Source organism: Canis lupus, chromosome 13 (genome assembly GCF_048164855.1).
Source record: "Canis lupus baileyi chromosome 13, mCanLup2.hap1, whole genome shotgun sequence".
Taxonomy (NCBI): Eukaryota; Metazoa; Chordata; class Mammalia; order Carnivora; family Canidae; genus Canis; species Canis lupus.
In genome coordinates this window covers 57,594,076-57,613,483 of record NC_132850.1, presented here as the reverse complement: position 1 = coordinate 57,613,483, position 19,408 = coordinate 57,594,076, and the positions used below count along the sequence as shown (strand labels likewise).

The 19,408-nt window shown below is 35.2% G+C and overlaps 1 protein-coding gene across 18 annotated transcripts in view; it reads right to left on the bottom strand.

The window, feature by feature from the left end:
- RAPGEF2 (Rap guanine nucleotide exchange factor 2) overlaps window positions 1-19,408 on the bottom strand; it is a 242,043-nt gene that overhangs the window by 77,845 nt on the left and 144,790 nt on the right. For 3 of the 18 annotated variants that reach the window (XM_072773802.1, XM_072773804.1, XM_072773805.1), the window contains exon 1: window positions 10,073-10,666. The exons of 13 other annotated variants lie outside the window; for them this stretch is intronic. In XM_072773802.1, the coding sequence (XP_072629903.1) occupies window positions 10,073-10,132 (60 nt within the window). In that variant the 5' untranslated portion in view covers window positions 10,133-10,666. Of the gene's footprint in view, window positions 1-10,072; window positions 10,667-10,981; window positions 11,092-19,408 lie in introns of those variants that run through there. 2 more of the 18 variants (XM_072773803.1, XM_072773806.1) reach the window with 2 other exon arrangements.

Below are 19,408 nucleotides of genomic sequence, written 5' to 3'. Positions count from 1 at the left end.
ACAACTATATGTACACTATTATTGTAATATACAAATGTAAACACAATTATACTAAGTATTATGCTAATATCATATTTCACTGATTCTAAGATATACAATTTCTTTTTTATTTTAACAGTTTTGAAATTGAGATCCATCCTAAAATCAATGAAAAGAAAATACTGGGTTATTTAAAAAAAGATGAGTTAGTCAGTGGTGTCTTAGATGTGATGAAAAATTACATTTTCATTAAAATACACACAAATTTTTAAAGAAAATAGTCCTAGGGAATTCTTGATCCATCCCACCTGCTCACCTAATATAATTAGAAGAAAGGATTAGTCAACTATGTCCAGATTGATAGAAATGCTTTGACTACTAGCTACCCTCAAGAAAGACCTAAAGCAAAGCTTGTACTTCAGAAACTTAACTCATGAACACTACAATCCCAGGTGGTACCCTGCCACATTACACTTTTCACTATATTCTACTGTTAATGGCTTTCTAATTATTTCCTCAATCTACAGCACTGGCCCAAAACTCTTCGACCTGACATTCAAAGGGTTCTCTCTCATCAGCCTGTACACCTCCAGCTGCCCCTCCACCTCAGCCAAGCTGATCTATATCACTGTTCCCTGACTATACACGAACACTTGATTCAGTGCTTTTAGCTCATTCTGTTTGCCTTGCAAAAATTCCACCCATTTCCTCTTTTCTTCACATCTTGCTTATCTCTTGACCTTATTTGTGGCACAGCTCAAGTCTTATTTCCTTCTTTGTAGACTACTCAAATTATACATGACATTCCTGCTTGTGCACTCCTATGTATTTTTTGTCAGTACTGCTCACCCAAGCATTTAAATATAGGCAGCCAGACACAAAGTTTTCAAACCATATTTTTTAATCTCTTTTTGAGAAATCTGGATAAAAACCCACAAGAAAACATTCAGTTTTCTTATTTTGACATTTTATTCAGTTAATGCTGAAAACACTTCTATTACTTGAGAACTACAATCTATATTCTCTTCTTCAAAGAGAGAGCTTAAGAAGTCTTGCTCTAAGAAAAAAGCCTGAGAGACATTTAACTTTATCCATATCTCTTTTTCTAGGGCAAAGTAAGTTTTCATTTAATATCACTACTGTCAACTTTTGGATATTTGTTCTTCAACACGCAGGCTTTAAATCTTATTTATACTAAGTTGCTAATTTTTTTTCACGGAGACAATAAGAAAACAGGATAATGAAGGGTAAAGAAATCCAGGAATATGCCCAACTAAAAGGAACATGAAAGGGGGGCACCTAGGTGGTTCAGTGGTTGAGCGTCTACCTTCGGCTCAGGGTGTGATCTAGGGGTCCTGGGTTGGAGTCCCACATTAGGGAGCCCGCTTCTCCCTCTGTCTACATCTCTGCCTCTCTCTCTGGGTCTCTCATAAATTAAATAAATAAAATCTTTAAATTAAAAAAAAAAAAAAGAACACAAAAGGTTTCAATGATAAAAGCCATGATGCACAATGGAAAGGGAAGAGGACAAGAATGTTGTCACAGGTATTTACATATTTTCTTTAGCTAAGCCATTTGAAAGCTCACTTCTTTTTTCTTTTTTTTTTTCACTTCTTTTTTCTTTAGACATTTTAATATTGACTTCCAGTATCTTACAGTTTGTCACAAATTTCAAGAAAAACACAATGATATGAATACAGTAAACTTTATTAAAATCACGTTGCATTTTTTTCCATATGAGATGGAATCCTAACACTAACTAAAGAAGCTCTTAAATAACTTTTCCCTCAAAATGTAAATTATATATAATACATAGTATGTTGTATAGCAATATATAATATGTTGCAAACTTTAAAACTGTAAAGTAGACAAAGCAGCTTAGAAGTCTCATAATAATTAAAGTGTCTCTTAAATCAGTTGTCCTCAAATACATTTTTCTACATATATTTTGGGGGGAAGGAAAATCTAGAACAAATACTATACTATTACAGATTTTATACTATGGTATAATACAAACATGTCTGTAATACGAAGATATGTATTAAAATGTTACCAATAGTTTTATCTGACTAGTAAACCTGTGATTCTTTTTCTGTCCTTGTCTTTACCTGCTTTCTTTTAAAAGAATATGTAAGTTATGTGTTTTTTTAAATGGTAAGTTTTGCACAAAACTAATAATGCAGACAAGCCACAGGTTAAAGTGCCACCGGAAAAACAATAGCACAAAGCAAGCAAGCATCAAAAATTAGTTTACCTATTCAGGGGGTACCCCTTCTAAAATAACTTTATTTTTATTTTTAGGTGAATGTTATCTCTAAACTAGTATAATTTTGACATTTGATTGTTTCCATAAATAGAATTAATTCAAACAAGGAATAGGAAACTTTATAGATTAATATAATACAAACATAAAATGCCTATTTTTAATTGCCACTTATTATGAAGAAAAGGGTATTTAAAAAAAAGTAAATAAGAGATTAATTAGCCATAAAGAAAAAGTTAATTTCAGCTTTCACATCTCAATCACTGGAAACCTAGGTTGTAAATTGTACTCATCACTCAAATTCTGCCCACGTCCCCTGGCCCCCCCGCCCCTTGCCCAGCCACTACATGTTCAGTGAATTCTTCTCAATCCTTATTAATAGCCCCAAGCAATCTTCTTTTTCACTAATAGTAAAAGTGCTATGCACTTCTCCGTTCAATAAAACCCAGAAAAACTGCACATCACAATATTCCCACTAACTCTAATTTTTTTCTGATTTTCTGAGGGAAAAAAAAGTGCTTTCATATTTATTCAAAATAGTTCAGAGAATAGAAATGTCTAGTTGAACCCATTCTGTTTCTCTAGAAGAGAGGCAATCAAGATTACAATTCTATGGCCTTTTTTTTTTTTTTTTACAGGCAGGTTTGTCTTCTTTCATTATGAAAGTCATGAAGTTCTTTACTAGCATTTAAACTTAGTGAAAAGTTGACCTACTGGAAATAATTCATTATAAGATATTCCTATCATAATCTCTATTTTTTAAGTTCCCTAAAGTTAGCTTTTACCAATAAAATAAACCATGCAGAATGTTAAATTCTAGCTTTTTCTATATATGTAAATTGGAAATGAGATTATGGGTTAACTATATTATTGTGTTAACACAAACATATATGCATGAAATACACTCATAAATATATATATATATATTTCATTTTATAATCAAGTCAATATATAAACCAATAATGTACTTCTCTAGAGTTCACAAAAAAAAATATGTACATTAATCTGCAAGATGTTTTCAGACTATTATTTTTTCTTTTTAAAGATTTTATTTATTTATTCATGAGAGACACAGAGAGAGACAGAGAGGCCGAGGCATAGGCAGAGGGAGAAGCAGGCTCCATGCAGGGAGCCTGAAGTGGGACTTGATCCCAGGACTCCAGGATCATGCCCTGGGCCAAAGGCAGGCACTCAACCGCTGAGCCACCGAAGTGTCCCTAGACTATTACTTTTTCAATCAACAAATATAAGGTTAATCCATTACTAAGATATCTCTGAGAACAGCCTTTATAAGGAATGAGCATGCAGTGTGATCTGTGTACTGACAAGGAATGAAAAGATTCGAAGTGCATGGGGAATATTTATATAATGACTTAACATACAAAGGAAACAGAGATCAGGGGTTGACTGGTAAGTTATGCAGATATGACCCATATCGTAGACTAATTAAGAACAATTATTATATGTCATATACACATACTATATATATATATATATATATATATATATATACACACACACACACACACAACACTATATATACACAACAAAACTAACATAAGAAGCCTATGCTACAGGTTCAATTAATAAGAAGAAATGGCAGTGGTTGACAACTGACTAGTTCTATGTTGTGAAAGTGTTTCTATACTAACAGAAAGGCAAGGGCAGGGATCAAGAGCTTAAAAGGACGATCTGTATGATGCACAACATAGAGGGACGTGTTGTTTTTTTTTTAGTGTAATCTGTTATATCACTTCTTTATGAGCTTTAGAGTATAAATGTATATTTATGTTCTCTTATATGCTTTCGTACACATTTCTTATCTATGTTCCCAGAATATGGGCTCAGTATTTAACCAGTCCTGTATAACTCCTATGTCAGTACTAATAGCACTGGCATTTTAATACTGTAAATGGAAATACAAGCATATGTCAGGTCTTCAAAAATAAATTTAATTTCTTAACGATGAAGAAAAATAAGGAGGTAAAGAGAGCAAAGATCCTAGAACAGGAAAGTAACAGGGACCTAGAGGACACATTTATAAACTTTCATTTAAAACACACACGCGCACGTGCACACACACAAATCTCTATATACATCCAGGCATTCATGTTCTTTTGTTTTTAAAATCTCTTAAAAAAATTGAACACCAATAAAAAAATAAATTTATTATAAAAAAAAATAAAGTTCAAAAAAAAATCTCTTAAAAAAAAAAAGCTCATAACCAAACCATAATCTAAATAAAATATGTGGATAATGATAAGCTGGTTATTTGTTCTAAATAGGCAAAGTTTTTCAAAGTTTACAAAAAACTGCTACAGATGTGACAGTAGTAACTTTTTCTTTTTACTAAGTACATAAAGTAAGCATTAAAGCGTACTTCATCAGGGATTTAAATTAAATAAAAATAATTTTACATGACTATTATTAATACAGGAAAATGAAGAAAACCAAATGATCACTCTGGAGGAATTCTTAAACAGATTACCTGGATAAAATATTAAGACTGTTGTCAGACATAAAATCAAGGAAATGGACTGAAGAAGTTTCAGGGATATTTATAGTGACATGACCATTTTTTCACTAATCTTAATTGATTTAATTTTTATAAGTCTAATTTTAAATGGATCACTAGTAAATTATTAAACAATATTTAAAAGCAAGGATGGGAAGTATGGTTCTTCTCTTGACTAAAGGTAAGAGTTTTTCTTTAATATATTCCACAAGGGGACAGAACTTTTCTCAATCTCACACATATAAGTAGCGTATGCAATACACTGCAAGTTTCTAAAATAGATTTCTTCACTTCTAACAGAGTAAAAAGATCTATTATTTGTTGCTAGGGTTTCTTGGCCCAATTCCAAGGCAAGATGACCTTGTCCTTGAATAAAACAATAGGATATTGCTCCCTCTCAGGCCTCTTTGTGAGCTAGCACAGTGAAAAACCTCCCCAAGAGATGAGTTTATTTCATCTCAGGAAATGTATCTGTCATAATAGATGAAAAAAAAAAAAAAAGATCAGATAAAGAAAAGGTGGAGTCTTAACTCAAAAGACACATAACCTAACATCTATAATTAATCAGTGCTATTTTCTACATTGCTAAGGAAAATGCATCAATCAAATTATATTAAAGATACTCTACCCAGTGTTTACAGACAAGGTCAAATTGTCAGGGTAGGAAAAAAAACAATTTCTTAAAAATTGAGTTTTCTTAAATATATTCTGGTTATAGATGGGGAAACATACTTTGGGAGGTGGAGAAGATAACGAGGTTACACTCCTTTGCTGGATCTTCAAATTATAGTCACTATTTATCAGGTATCCTAAAATCCTCCTCTCCATCACCTGTTTTGACCTACTCTCTAATATAATCCATTCCAACAATGACACTTCATTGATTTTCCTAACCTTCTGATTCCTCACATGCTCCTATATCTTCCTGCCTTGGACCCTCACATGTCATTCTTCTAACCTATACTTACTTCCTGTTATTCTTCTCTCTATATACTGTACTTTTAACAGTTAACAATTCTGAATTCCAACTCTATCCCTAATACATGGTACAAGGCAGGGAGAGAATTCATTCAAGATATGATCTCTCATCGAACTATAAATACCAAACCAATTACAAGCACCGGTTAGAAGAATAAATAAAATTAAGCATTGCATGTTAGGTGCCAATCAATATTCAGAGAAAGCAGAGATGAACATGAGAGACAAGGAGCAAGTGAAAGTCAAGAAAAGAGCACTGCATGTTGAGAAATGAGAAAAGAAAATGAATCTGAAGGGTCTGTAATCAGATCATCTTGTCCTAAATAAAAAAGTCATGATTGGGGGAAAAATATGTTCATAAAGAAGAGAATGTCAATTAGTGAGGGCCTTAGTGACCCAACAGGAATTTAGACATATGGTTAGGCTCCATTAATTTCCTTCTTGGTTAAGAAGCTAATGACATAATGAAATTCATATTTATGGCTACAAACAAGCCATGACCAGTATGGACTTCAGAGAAGAGATCATGAATTCTAGTTGGGTTCCATGACAGATGCAGACCTCATTAAAGCACAAACAGGGTAGACGAAAGAGCCAGACTCAGTGCTTCCAATGGAGCACAAGTGGCCAAAGATGGGCTGTCACAAGCTACAAACAGAACAGTGGAAGTTGAGGTGCAAAGGTTATGTTTAAAGAGTTAAGCAGCAAAACAAAAAAAGGTATGTGTGTGATAAGGCCAAACAGAAAAACAGAAACAGGAAGGAAGTGTGCTAAATGGCATCTATTCCTGATCATCCCAATTCAAGTTTCAAGGAAACATCAAAATTGTACATAGCAATAAACAGCTTTATAAAACTACTTTTATGAAAGTTTTATACAATAATTTTGATTGCGATACTGTTGCTCTTTACATTAACAGTGCTTGGAATGTCACACACACCAGGAAAGAGTAGCAGGAGAAAAGCAAGCATTTTTTTCAGGTAATGGATTGCACTGATTAATACCAGCTCTCATAATTATGCAGTCTACACATCTAATGTAGTCTAAATTTGGCTACATAAGGAGAAGTAGTATAGGTCTGTGGCTGAAGCAGGGCTATGAAACCAGACAAACCTGGCTTCCAATGATGGCTCCACCACTTACTAGATATTGGAAAAAAATATTTTTTACCCTGCTAAGCTTCAGTTTCATTATCTCTAAAAGGGTGACAATACATCTTTTTTTAGAAGGTTGCTATAATAATTAAGCCAGATAATATACGGTGCCTGTCATACAGTAAGTGCTCAATAAAGGACAGCTACTGTGACTTAGTCCATACATTTAAGTAAAGTGTTTTCTTAGGTACACCACTTTTTAAAATTATTATTCAATCATGACTGAGGTTTCATCTATTTTTAAGTACAGCCCACTACATATTCCAGTAATTCCTAGAAAAATGCCCAACTGGAAAAGGGATTATCAGTTTTACAATATCAAGCTGGTTGATTTTAAGCAATTCATTTTAAAATCTGCAAGGATTCAAAGTCATCCTAGAATGCAGAATTTTCAAAAAAACGCTCAAGGAACACCCTTCCCATTAGATAACCTGCGGCAGGCAAATAGGGGAGAGGCAGGTTAAAAAAAAACAGTTGGTAAACAGAGTAATGACACCCGTAATGCCATCCTAAAGGTTTCCCCAATTTACTGAGGTTAGAAAACTTCTTTTCATGAAATATCTATCCACAGTCAGTACAACTCGTGCTCAACAGTACTCTTTTAGAAAGTACAGTTTTATCGTATTTTTAAAATGTATTTTATTTTCAAAATTCACAAAACTAGAAGATTTCTCTGAAGACTAACTGAAAGCACTAGATGACTAGAATACATACAGCCCAGGCTGGGACATTTTTGGTGACATACAGGTATTCATCCCAGTGTTATCAACTGACTATATAGAGCTGGGGTGGGGAGGAGATGTAATAAAATATATGAAATTCACTAGTTTAGAGGGTTAAATGAAACTTCATTGATTCAAAAATAAAATTAAATGAGAAATTCAACAGCATTTATTGTGTACCTACTATGTGCCAGCAACTGAGAAAATGTACTGAAATAGCCAGAAATAAAGAATAGGAGCCCATAAGATCTGAAAAAAGCAGAATAAGTGAGTTTACTACTGGTGCCCAATCACAGCTCTTTTAAAAGCACCCAATTTAACGTTTTTGCTTTTTTAGTTTCTTGCTCACTTCTATTGTCAAAAAAGCAAAGCCACATAAAAAGCTGCAACCTTTTGTAGAAGCAAAAACAGAAGTCTTTGTCAATTTACTAAATTTTCCTCATTTAAAATTAGCTCTGACATCAGTCTTATAAAGCCTCACAAGTCAGAAGAGGGGCATTCTCACTCATTTTTGCTCAACAGTTTACTGAGTCACCTGTTAGATGAGAGCCAGAGTGATTATGCTCCTATTCAACTCCTCGTAAATCATTAAAATCTGAAAGCCTGCTCATTACACAGCAAAGTCTAGATAACCAAAAACTCATCCATGAGTACACGGCAAGATCTTGACGCCACAGGCCGGCGCTGCCACACGTGGTGCTCTGGGATGGCCAATCCCAGTCCTTCAGTTTGTAAAAGTATCATGGACATACCACTTACATTTTTTTTAGAGATTGCTTGATTTAAGGCTATTTTATGGCTATGGTTACTTTTGTTATAGCATTACCCTAAATTTCAGTAAAATATATACATAAAGCACTTGTCAGGAAACAAATATGATACAGAACAGTATACTAGGTACTGTAGCTTACGCACTATTCGGTGGTATCCCAACTGCTCTTGTTGTCACAAATCTAGTAATACTTCCCCCACCACCATTAGCAAATAATTTTAACAATTTTATTCATTCACTAAAATTATATTATTAATCTAAATACTCCCTCCCTCCATTTTGAGAAAGGATATGTGAAAAAGGTAGACAAGGAACCTGTAGTTTAAACTTTCCTTCTAAGGCTCCTGAAGTAGTCTTAAGTAATAGTCTCACTTTTACCTGGAGAAACCATGACTACAGAGGAGTTTAATTTCAAAGGCCCTGCTAATAAAATCAAAAGTGGAACTCTTCTATAACAACCTTTTCTATTACTGAAAGTAAGTGAGTAGAAGACCGGTCTTTTCCTGGATCTGACCTGAAGAGATTTAATTAGTGAGGTACCACTAGGACCTCATTATGAAGGGGCCGGGCTCTACCCACAGCATCATAGCACGCTTCCACCTCAGATACTTCCCTAAGAACATCCTGCGGTTCACTGGAAAAGTGAGATAGTGCCATAAGGGTCACTTCATCTAAGAAAATTTCTTGGATTTAATTTATCAAAACCAAACTACACTCATAAGCCTAAGCAGCTAAATATTCCTAATTCATGGCCTCCTCTCTATAAAGCCTTAGCGATTTTTCTCAATTTTCACAATTTTAACACCTTATCCTTTTAAGAACACACAGAAGATAATTCCTATACCCTAATAGAACGCTTGCTATATAATAGGGTGTAAAAACAGGCAATTTAAAAAATACTTAGACTCCTGTATAAGCGCTTAAATTTATACATTTTTATTTGGGGAATTTTAAAAAACGTAGAGAGATAAACCACATGAATCAGTGTGACGGCAGGAAACTCCAACATGGTGACATAAAAGTAGCACCGTGAGAACCCCCATTCCTGAAACAGGCGGCTCAGGCTTGGTGTTAGCCATAGAAGAGTGTTTCCTACAAACAGCAGTAGCTGCCTGTGGGATTTCGGCATGACAAATGCATAGCTGACTCATGGGATCAATTAGAAAGCAGCAATACTTGTGGCATTAAAAAAATTATCCTCTGTTTTTATCACCTATTAATGCATGTTAAGAAGTCAGATGAGTCCCACTAACCAAACGTTTTATTACCAAATCAATACCCAAAGCTCTCCCGCCCTCCCTCAAACCTACATGTGAATTCCTTACCACAGACGCCTGTTCCCAATAACCCTTTCCATGATCTCTCATTAAATTCAACTATAAAAAACATTCTTAAAAAAACTGTTTGAGTATTAAGTCAAACCTGAATTGTCAAGTGCTAGTTTCTGACGATAAAAATCGGCTGTCCAAAATTTTCCCTTAAATGAATTGTTGGTCTTGTTAAAAATTTTTAAAAATCACAACAAAATTAGAAGCGCAAGCCAGTCATAACTTACCCTCCCGCCTCCAAGTAGACTATCACACCCTCTAAAAGACCTCTTTTCCCTCAACAGAAGCAGCAATAATTCCCATTTTAAAGCAATTCTCTATGACGTGCTGATGAAGCACAAGCAGCATTTGCGATACTTACTGAATGTTTCTCCTGCTGGCCCATAACTCCATGGTTAGCTGGGATTGCTAGTGGTTTCATAATGAAGAAACATATGCTGAACTGAATTTACACATCATGTACCAATCTCTCATGGATGGCAAGTCACCCTCTACAGCATTAAATTAAAAGAAAAAAGAAAAAAGGGGGAAAAAAAAAGAGGAGGAGGAAACCAAGCTGCAGCTTAAAGTGTCACTACTGGTAAGCTTAAAAAACCCCTCACACTTGTAGACCAGAAAAGGAATCCGAACAACGGTGTTCGTCTCCATTTTTATAACACTGAAACTCTAACCATCTTAGGCTGTGACAAGACTGAGGAAACCTTATACAGCTCTCAGTCTTCCAAGAGAACAAGATCATTTCTGAGATTGAAGAACAAGAAGCAAAAGAAAAGAAGAAAAAAAAAAAAAAAGCTAAAATGGCTGACTGCACACAGACTCCCCTCAAAAAGGCTTAATACAGAATTATATTAGTCAGGGTGGTATGAGAACCAGTCTCTAGCATTCAGCCAAGCATTGTTAATACTCTTGTTTCATTTGCAATCACACATACGGACCCCTCCAACCAGGAAAAAAAGAAAAAAGGAAAAGAAAGAAAGAAAAAATCAGGGCAGAGCATGTGAATCGGGACCTCCTCCCTAGCTGCTAATGATGCTGACAGAGTGGTGACCAGTGATCTCTGTCCCACTCCACTAACCAAGTTTGCACAATTAATCTTAGCAGCATGACACTGATGGACATTTAATTTAATGATGTCTGTCCCTCACACTCAACACAAGCATGACTGCTAGCAAGAGAGTCACTAACAGAAACACAGCACATGCACACACACAATCTCGAGAATCATGAGTCTGAATGCAATACACCAATATAATTACATTATTGTGCTTACTTTGGAGGACCATGGCTGCAGGCAGTTGGCATAGCAACGCACAAGGAAAGCCATTTCCTGGGTAGAGAGAAAGCTTCCTTTTCTAAATAAAAAATTCCTCTTAGGAAACAAACGGCATTGCTGCTTCCTGCAGAAAGCAAGACACTGTAGTCTGTCTCTTAACCTGCCAGGCTCACACTCAATGCAGTTCTAGTGATGTAAGTGGATTTCTCTCTCACCCTCCCTCTCTCTACATACACTGAAATATTCAGCTCAAATGGTACACACATTCCTTAAGACTCGCCCCCTCCTCTACTTAACCATTTCACTCATTAAGGTAGCGATGGACAATTCAGATAAAGTAACAAGCTCTTGCCTGTATTATATCAGCGGCTGTAGGTTAAGCAAGTCTCAGAGGGATGGAATCCATTGATTGCTGACTCCAAATAATATCACTGAAGACAGGGTGGGAAAACGGAGCAAGGACTTACTTGAACAGCTTTGAACTAAAATATGATTTTTTCACCAATTTGAAGATAAGACAATGGATGGGACCTCTTCCCCACCCTCAAATATCACTGTGCTACAGGAAGCAAGTATCTATCAAAAATTTACAAAATGCACATTTAACAAGCTTTATATAAATTTAAAAGATGTGATTTTCACAAACACCCATATATACATGCACACAGCACATTGCAAATAGTATCAAAATCAACACACTCACAATTCAAAAAAAAAATTCAAACTTTTAGAGGTAGAGAGTTTAAATTTAATGAGGATATGTCATTCCACTATAAACTCTTAATTGCACCTGACGTAGCAGGTTATTTGAAAGACAGCATGAGAGGTGACAAGGAATAAGGACATTTTCACTCTGAGGTACTGGTCAGTTCTTCATAGTCAAATCTGTCTATAAATGGTATACATAATAGAAAACAGACATGGAAAATTTAGCAACTTTAATAATTGACTTTGATATTGTCAGTGCTTGCTAATTTGTGTTTCTTGTCTTAACACGGCACCTGTGCTAATCTCTTTTCTTCTCCCTCCTCATTATCTAAAGTCTCTCCACATGACAATTTGGGATTCTTTTCCCTGCCCATCCTCAGTATAGCCCACTCACAGACTTCTTGTATTATCCATTAACCCTTTTACACCCCACACATATTCAACCTCTCACAACTAGCAGATCTCTGCACTGGCTTTTAAATATGTTCGTCTCTCACATCTCAAAAACAAAACAAAGAATGGAAACCTTCTTTAGATCCTACATTTTCCAATGGCTACAGTCTAATCTGTTCACACTAACCCTTTTCACAACCAGATTTCTCAAGAATCACCGGCTTTGGCTTCCACCATTTCGTCATCCCATGTACTTCTTCAATGAAGGACCATCATGGTCCTGTTGTACGATTTATATATCTATGAATTATCCTTAACACCTTTCTCCATGTCCAATCCATCACAATATCCCAGTAATTAAGCTCTCTACCTTTTCTCAAACTTAAATTTCTCTTCATTTCTGCCACTATCATCCCACTCATTACTTTTTGCCATAAAAATCGCAAAACTCTCTTTACTCAACTGTCTGGATTCAATTTTAACCTCATCCACTCTATCCATTTAACATACTCCTCCTGAGATCTTTTAAAAACTAAAATATGGTCATTTCAACCAAATCTATTGAGCCCTCTCGTCAATTAAAACACATCAATGGCTTCCCATTGCTCTCAGCATACAGACTAAATACCTTATTATAGTCTGCAAGATTTGTATGTTTTTAAGAGTTATACCATGCTCATACCCCCTAGGTCACCTGGGCTGCTCTTGTCTCCAAGAATGGGCAAAAAGGCCTATCTACACATTATTTCCTCTGCCTAGAACATTCCTTCACCCTCCCTTTCCTGATTGTGTCTTACTTCACCCCTAAAAAATACCAGTGAAATACCCTCAAAGTTATTATGATACTGAGTATCACTTCCCTATCTATAATGCTTATTACAGTTCTGGTTTTACATTTAATCATGAAATTATTTAAGTAGTGTCCACTTCCCCTGCTACACTCTAATCTCTGTGACGCCTGGCATCATGTGTGTTGTGTGCCAGTGTACGTGCAGCAAATAGCATGGTACACATCATAGGCTCTCGCCTTTTCTAAATGAATAAAATCTGCAGAGATCAGGAAAACCATGTTTGATCTTATAAACTAGTTCTTACCAAAACCCCAAATGCTTTTTTTACCATAAACAAATGAATGATTTAAAAGTAAGTGGTGCTAAACTTTGACAAAGGAGCAAGGGCAACACAATACAGCAAAGACAGTCTCTTCAACAAATGACGCCGGAACAGTTGGACACCCACATGCAATAAATAAATAAATCTAGATGCAGAACTTTATATCTGTCACAAAAACTAATTCAAAATTATCACAGGCCTAAATGTAATATGCAAAATTATAAAACTCCTACAAAATAACAGGAGAAAACCTAGATAAACTTGGGTATGGTGATAACTTTTTAGATACAACACCAAAACATACTAGAATTCATTAAAATGAACAACTTCTGCTCTGTAAAAGACAATATTAAGAAAATTAGAAGACAAGCCATAGATCGAGAATAAATAATTGCAAAAGACACATCTGATAAAGAACTCTTACCCAAAATACACAAAGAACTCTTAAAACCCAAGAGTAAGAAAAACTTGATGAATAGGCCAAAGATCTTAAAAGATACCTCACCAAAGAAGATACACGAATAGAAAATAAGCATATGAAAAGCTGTCCCACATCATAAGTCATCAGGGAAATGCAAACTAAAACAAAAGTGAGATACCACCATATACCTATCAGAATGGTCAAAATTCAAAACCCTGACAACGCCAAATGCTGATAAGGATGTGGAGCAATGGGAACTTCACTCATTGCTGGTAGGAAGGCCAAATGGTACAGTCACAGGTCAGTACAGTCACAGGTCAGTGTGGTGGTTTCTTAAGAAACTAAACATACTCATCATCTGATCCAGCAAGCACACTCCTTGATATTTACTCACTCTTTGATATTTACTCAAAGGACTTAAAAACTTAGGTCTACACAAAAACCTACACATAGATGTTTAAAGCCACTTTATTCAAAGTTGCCAAAATGTGAAAGAAACTAAGATACACTTCAGTAGGCGAATGGATAAATACATGGTAGTACATCAAGACAATGGAATATTATTCAGCACTAAAAAGAAATGAGCTATCAAATCATGTAAAAACATGGAGGAAACTTAAATGCATATTACTAAGTAAAGGAAGCCAACATGAAGAGGCTAAACACTGTATGATTCCGACTATACGACATTTTGGAAAAGGCAAAACTATAGAGGCAATAAAAAGATCAGTCTTTGAATAGGTAGAGCACATAAGAGTTTTAGAACAAAGAAAATACTCGGTATGATATTATAATGATGGCTGTATGTCTTCATACATTTGTCCAAACCCATGGACTGTACAACATCAAAAGTGAACCCTAAGGTAAACTGTGGACTTTGGGTAAATGTGATGTGGCAATGTAGGTTCATATTGAGTTTAAAAAGTACCATTCTGGTAAGTGATGTTGATAGTGGAGGAGGCTATGCATGTGTTGGATAGGAGATGTATGAAAAATCTCTGTATCTTTCTTGCAATTTTGTTGTAAATCTGTAACTGCTCTAAAAAATTTTTTAAAGAAGTACATGGTATCAAAAGGTATAAGCAATGCAAGCCAAGCATCCATCTATAAATGAATGTATAAAAAAAATGTAGTACATACCTACAATGGGATTATTACTGGGTCTTTAAAAGAAAATACAATTCTGTTACAAGAAAAAACCTGGAACACACTATGTTACATAAAATTATCCAATCACAAAAAGACAAACACTATAGGATTCCATTTATATGAAGTACCTAGACTAGTAAATTCATAGACCAAAAGGAGAATGGTGGTTGCCAGGGGCTGGGGGGAAGGGAGTAAGAAGGAGTTACTGTTTAATGAGCATGGAGTTTCAGCTTGGGAGGATGAAAAAATTGTGGAGATGAGTCGTGGCCATGGTTGTGTAACCATGTGAATGAATTTAATACCACTGAACTACATATACTTAAAAAATGGTTAAAATGATAAATTTAAATGTTGTATATATTTCACCACATGCACATACACACACATGCAAAATTAATGGCAATCTAAGAATTAAATAATCGAGTTCTACAACTTCTATCCATTTAGCTCGTGTCCCACATGTCCATGTGACAAAAAGTCTCCTCCAAGTTTCAGTCAAATTACCCCCATGCTGATAGTATCTGACCTCACATGTGAAGGTTTGCCATTGCTTGCTTCTCTCTGGGAAAATGTGTCACTTCTCTCAACAAGGCAACTAAATGGGAGAACCTGATAGGTGATGTCAGAAAAATCACACATCCTCAGGCACCGCTGCTTTTCTGTGCTGAGACTTGGTGTGATTTCTCTCGTAATCTGGCTCTGTGCCTACAACCTACATATCTTTAAACTCATGACTATAATACTGAAATTTTACTATCTCTCCTACCTTGTACACTGAAGCACAATTATGCCAGGCTATAATATGCCAAACAGTACTTAAGAAATGAAATATAAACTGAAGATTTAAGAGAATCCATTAGTACAGATGTTATACTGACCTTGAAGTAGCCTTAATTTGGGTTTTATCTGCTCCATTCCTTAACCATCTAGATTGAGCACATAGAAAAAGGACCATGTAACAACTTCTGTTCCATGTCAGGAACATCTAATGACTTCCAAATTATCAGTAACGTTGATCCAAAAGACAGAGATTATATTCATAGCTCAGGAAACTGCTTAATGCAAGGCCTTTACATGCTAAATTTAATACCACTATATTCAAGGGCGCCCAGGTGGCCCAGTGGTTGAGCGTCTGCCTTTGTCTCAGGGTATGATCCCGGGGCCCTGGGATCAAGTCCCGTATTAGGCTCCCACAGGGACCCTGCTTCTCCCTCTGCCTATGTCTCTGCCTCTCTCTGTGTGTTTCTCATGAATAAATAAAATATTTTTTAAAAATACCATTGTAGGGCAGCCCAAGTGGCTCAGCAGTTTAGCACCGCCTGCAGCCCAGGGTGTGATCCCAGAGACCTGGGATCGAGTCCCACATCGGGCTTCCTGCATGGAGAATGCTTCTCCCTTTGCCTGTGTCTCTGCCTCTCTCTCTCTCTGTGTCTCTCACAAATAATAAAATCTTTATAAAAAGAAAAATACCATTGTATTCATATTTCTCCACCTGTTCTACTTGGTTTTCAATTACTATGAAGTTGAGAAAAAAGGACTGTTCCCAGTAGTTATTAACCACATTTAGGATTAATATATTTATTCATTTATAATACTTAATTATAATATCTATACTGTTTATTAATAGATCTCAATGTGCTTTACAAATATTTTAATTAAGCATGGTCAAACTCAAGGAATAATTTATTCATCTCTCATAGAAAAATAAAGTGTATAAAATTATAGATTTGGTAGTTTAGGAGAATATAAAATAGACCTCCAGGTTTCTAATATCATTAATTTCACTTATCCACTATATATATTGATTTCTTCCCTATTCCCCCTACCTGAAAGGTAAAACTATTGAGGCTTGGAGAGAATCTGTGGGAGAAGATAATAGAAGAATTTACTTTTTTATATGTATAAACATGAAATTTCACAAATCTGATTCCTAATATCTTATTGTTCACCAAAGAAACGACATTTTAAAATGCTGTTTTCTCTATGGATACACCAAACCAATTGAGCACTAAGCCAACACAAAATAAAGTTATTGTAGGAGGTATGGTCAGAAATTTTTCTCCTTTTCCTAAACCCAATATACCCACCTCCCCCATTAGTACTATGATGATTTCAAAGGAAAAGCTGATTCTCTAAAGATTCTTTATACCATAACGCAATCCTACGTTTCACATAATCTATTCTATCCATCCCTGGATATACCTCAGACAGGTGTTCCACACACATCCTCCTAAAGACATTTTTTTTTCACTTTGACCAAATAAAAAGGGTACTTCAGATTCATTATCAAAAATAATTTAATTATGAAATACATGAAAGATACCAACACAATGCTGGACATGTAATAACTGTTGAGTAAACTATCTGAGTTGAATTTATATACAGGTTTCACAAATACCGGGAACCTGTTCAATTAACACTTAGTATCAGAAAGACCTAGCTGAGAGTGCAAAACTTTCACTCAGATATACTTCAAAGATAGGTACCAAAGAAATCTTTTTTCTTCTCAAGTTCTATTTTTTTTTTTTAATTTTTATTTTAATCACCTGGTGCCCATCATGACAAGTGCACTCCTAAAGTCCCATCACCTGCTTTACCCACCCCTCAACCTACCTCTCCTCTGGTAACCATCAGTTTGTTCTCTATAGTTAAGTCTGTTTCTTGGTTTCTCTCTCTTTCTCTCATGTTCTCTTTTTTTCCTTTCCTCATTTGTGTTACTTCTTAAATTCCACATATGAGTGAAATCATACAGCATTTGTCTGTCTCTATTTCACTTAGCATTATATTCTCTAATTCTATCCATGTCACTGCATATGGCAAGATTTCGTTCTCTTATGGCTGAATAATACTCCACTGTATATATATATATATTGCATGCATATGTACTACTTCTTTATACATTCATCAATCAATCTCTCTGAATTGGTGTTTTTGTATTCTTTGGGGTAAATACCTAGTAGGGCAATTGCTGGATCATAGAGTAAGCAGTTCTATTTTTAACTTTCTGAGGAACCTCCATTGTATTTTCTAGAGTGGCTGTGCCAGTTTGCATTCCCACCACTAGCGCATGAGGGTTCCCTTTTCTCCACATGCTCATCAACACCTGTTGTTTCTCGTATTGTTGTTAGCCATTGAATTGCATTTCCCTGATGATTAATGATGTTGAGCATCTTTTCACAAGCTTGTTGCCATCTGTATGTCTTCCTTGAAAAATGTCTGTTCATGTCTTCTGCCCATTTTTTAAATTGGATTATTCATTTTTTGGGTGTTGAGTTTTAAAAGTTCTTTACATATTTTGGATACTAACCCTTTATCAGATATGCCATTTGGAAAGATCTTCTCCCATTCCATATGTTGCCTTTTAGTTTTGTTGACTGTGCAGAAGCTTTTTATTTTGATATAGTCCCGATAGTTTACATTTGCTTTTGTTTCCCTTGCCTCGGAGAACCTTTCTAGAAAAAAGTTGCTATGACTAATGTCAGAGAAGTTAACTCTGTGCTCCCTTCTAGGATTTTAATGATTTCAGGTCTCACATTTAGGTCTTTCTTTCTTTTTTAAAAAATTTTATTGAAGTTTGATTTGCCAACATACAGTATAACACCCGGTGCTCATCATCCCATCAAGTGCGCTCTTTCATTCATTTTGAGTTCATTTTTATGTACGGTGTAAGAAAGAGGTCCTGTTTCTTTTTTTGCATGTTGCTGTCCTGTTTTCGAACACCATTTGGTGAAGAGACTTTTTCCCACTGGATATTCTTTCCTGCTTTGTTGAAGATTAATTGGCCATATAATTGTGGGTATCTGTGGGTTTTCTGTTCTGTCCTATTGATCTATATGTCTGTTTTTGTGCCAGTACCATACTGCTCTGATTACCACAGTTTTGTGATATAACTTGAAGTCCAGAATTGTGATGCTTCCAGCTTTGCTTTGCTTTTTAAAGATTGTTTTGGCTATTCAGGGTCTTTTGTGATCCTATACAAATTTTAGGATTGTTTTAGTTCTGTGGAAAATGCTGTTGTTATCTTGATACAGATTGCGTTGAATGTGTAGATTGCTTTGGGTAATACAGATGTTTTAACAGTATTTGTTCTTCCAATCCATGAACAAGGACTATCTTTCCATTTCTTTGTGTCATCTTGAATTTCTTTCACCAGTGTTTTAGAGTTTTCTGTGTATAAGTCTTTCTCCTCTTTGGTTAGGGTTTATTCCTAAATATTCCATAATTTTGCTGCAATTGTAAATGGGTTTTTTTAAATTTCTTTCTGCTGCTTCATTATCAATGTATAGAAATGCAACAGATGTCTGAAGAATGATTTTGTAATCTTTTATTTGAACTCATTTCTCAGTTCTAGCAGCTTTTTGGTGGAGCCTTTTGGGTTTTCTGTATAGGCTATTTCTTTCTTTAACAAAAAAAGTTCCTGACAACATACTATTTATGTTACCTTGGACTGATAATTGGAAAATTAACATAGTAACTTATCCATAATAAATATGCCCAATATTTATATGGTACATGTTAGGAGAGAAAAATTAAAAGATACCAAGAGATGGGACACATGCAGAAAAACAACAGAGTAAATTTTAAATTTAATCCAATTTAAATTTCCCCCTGTAAATCAATGAGAAATTCCAACATCAAGA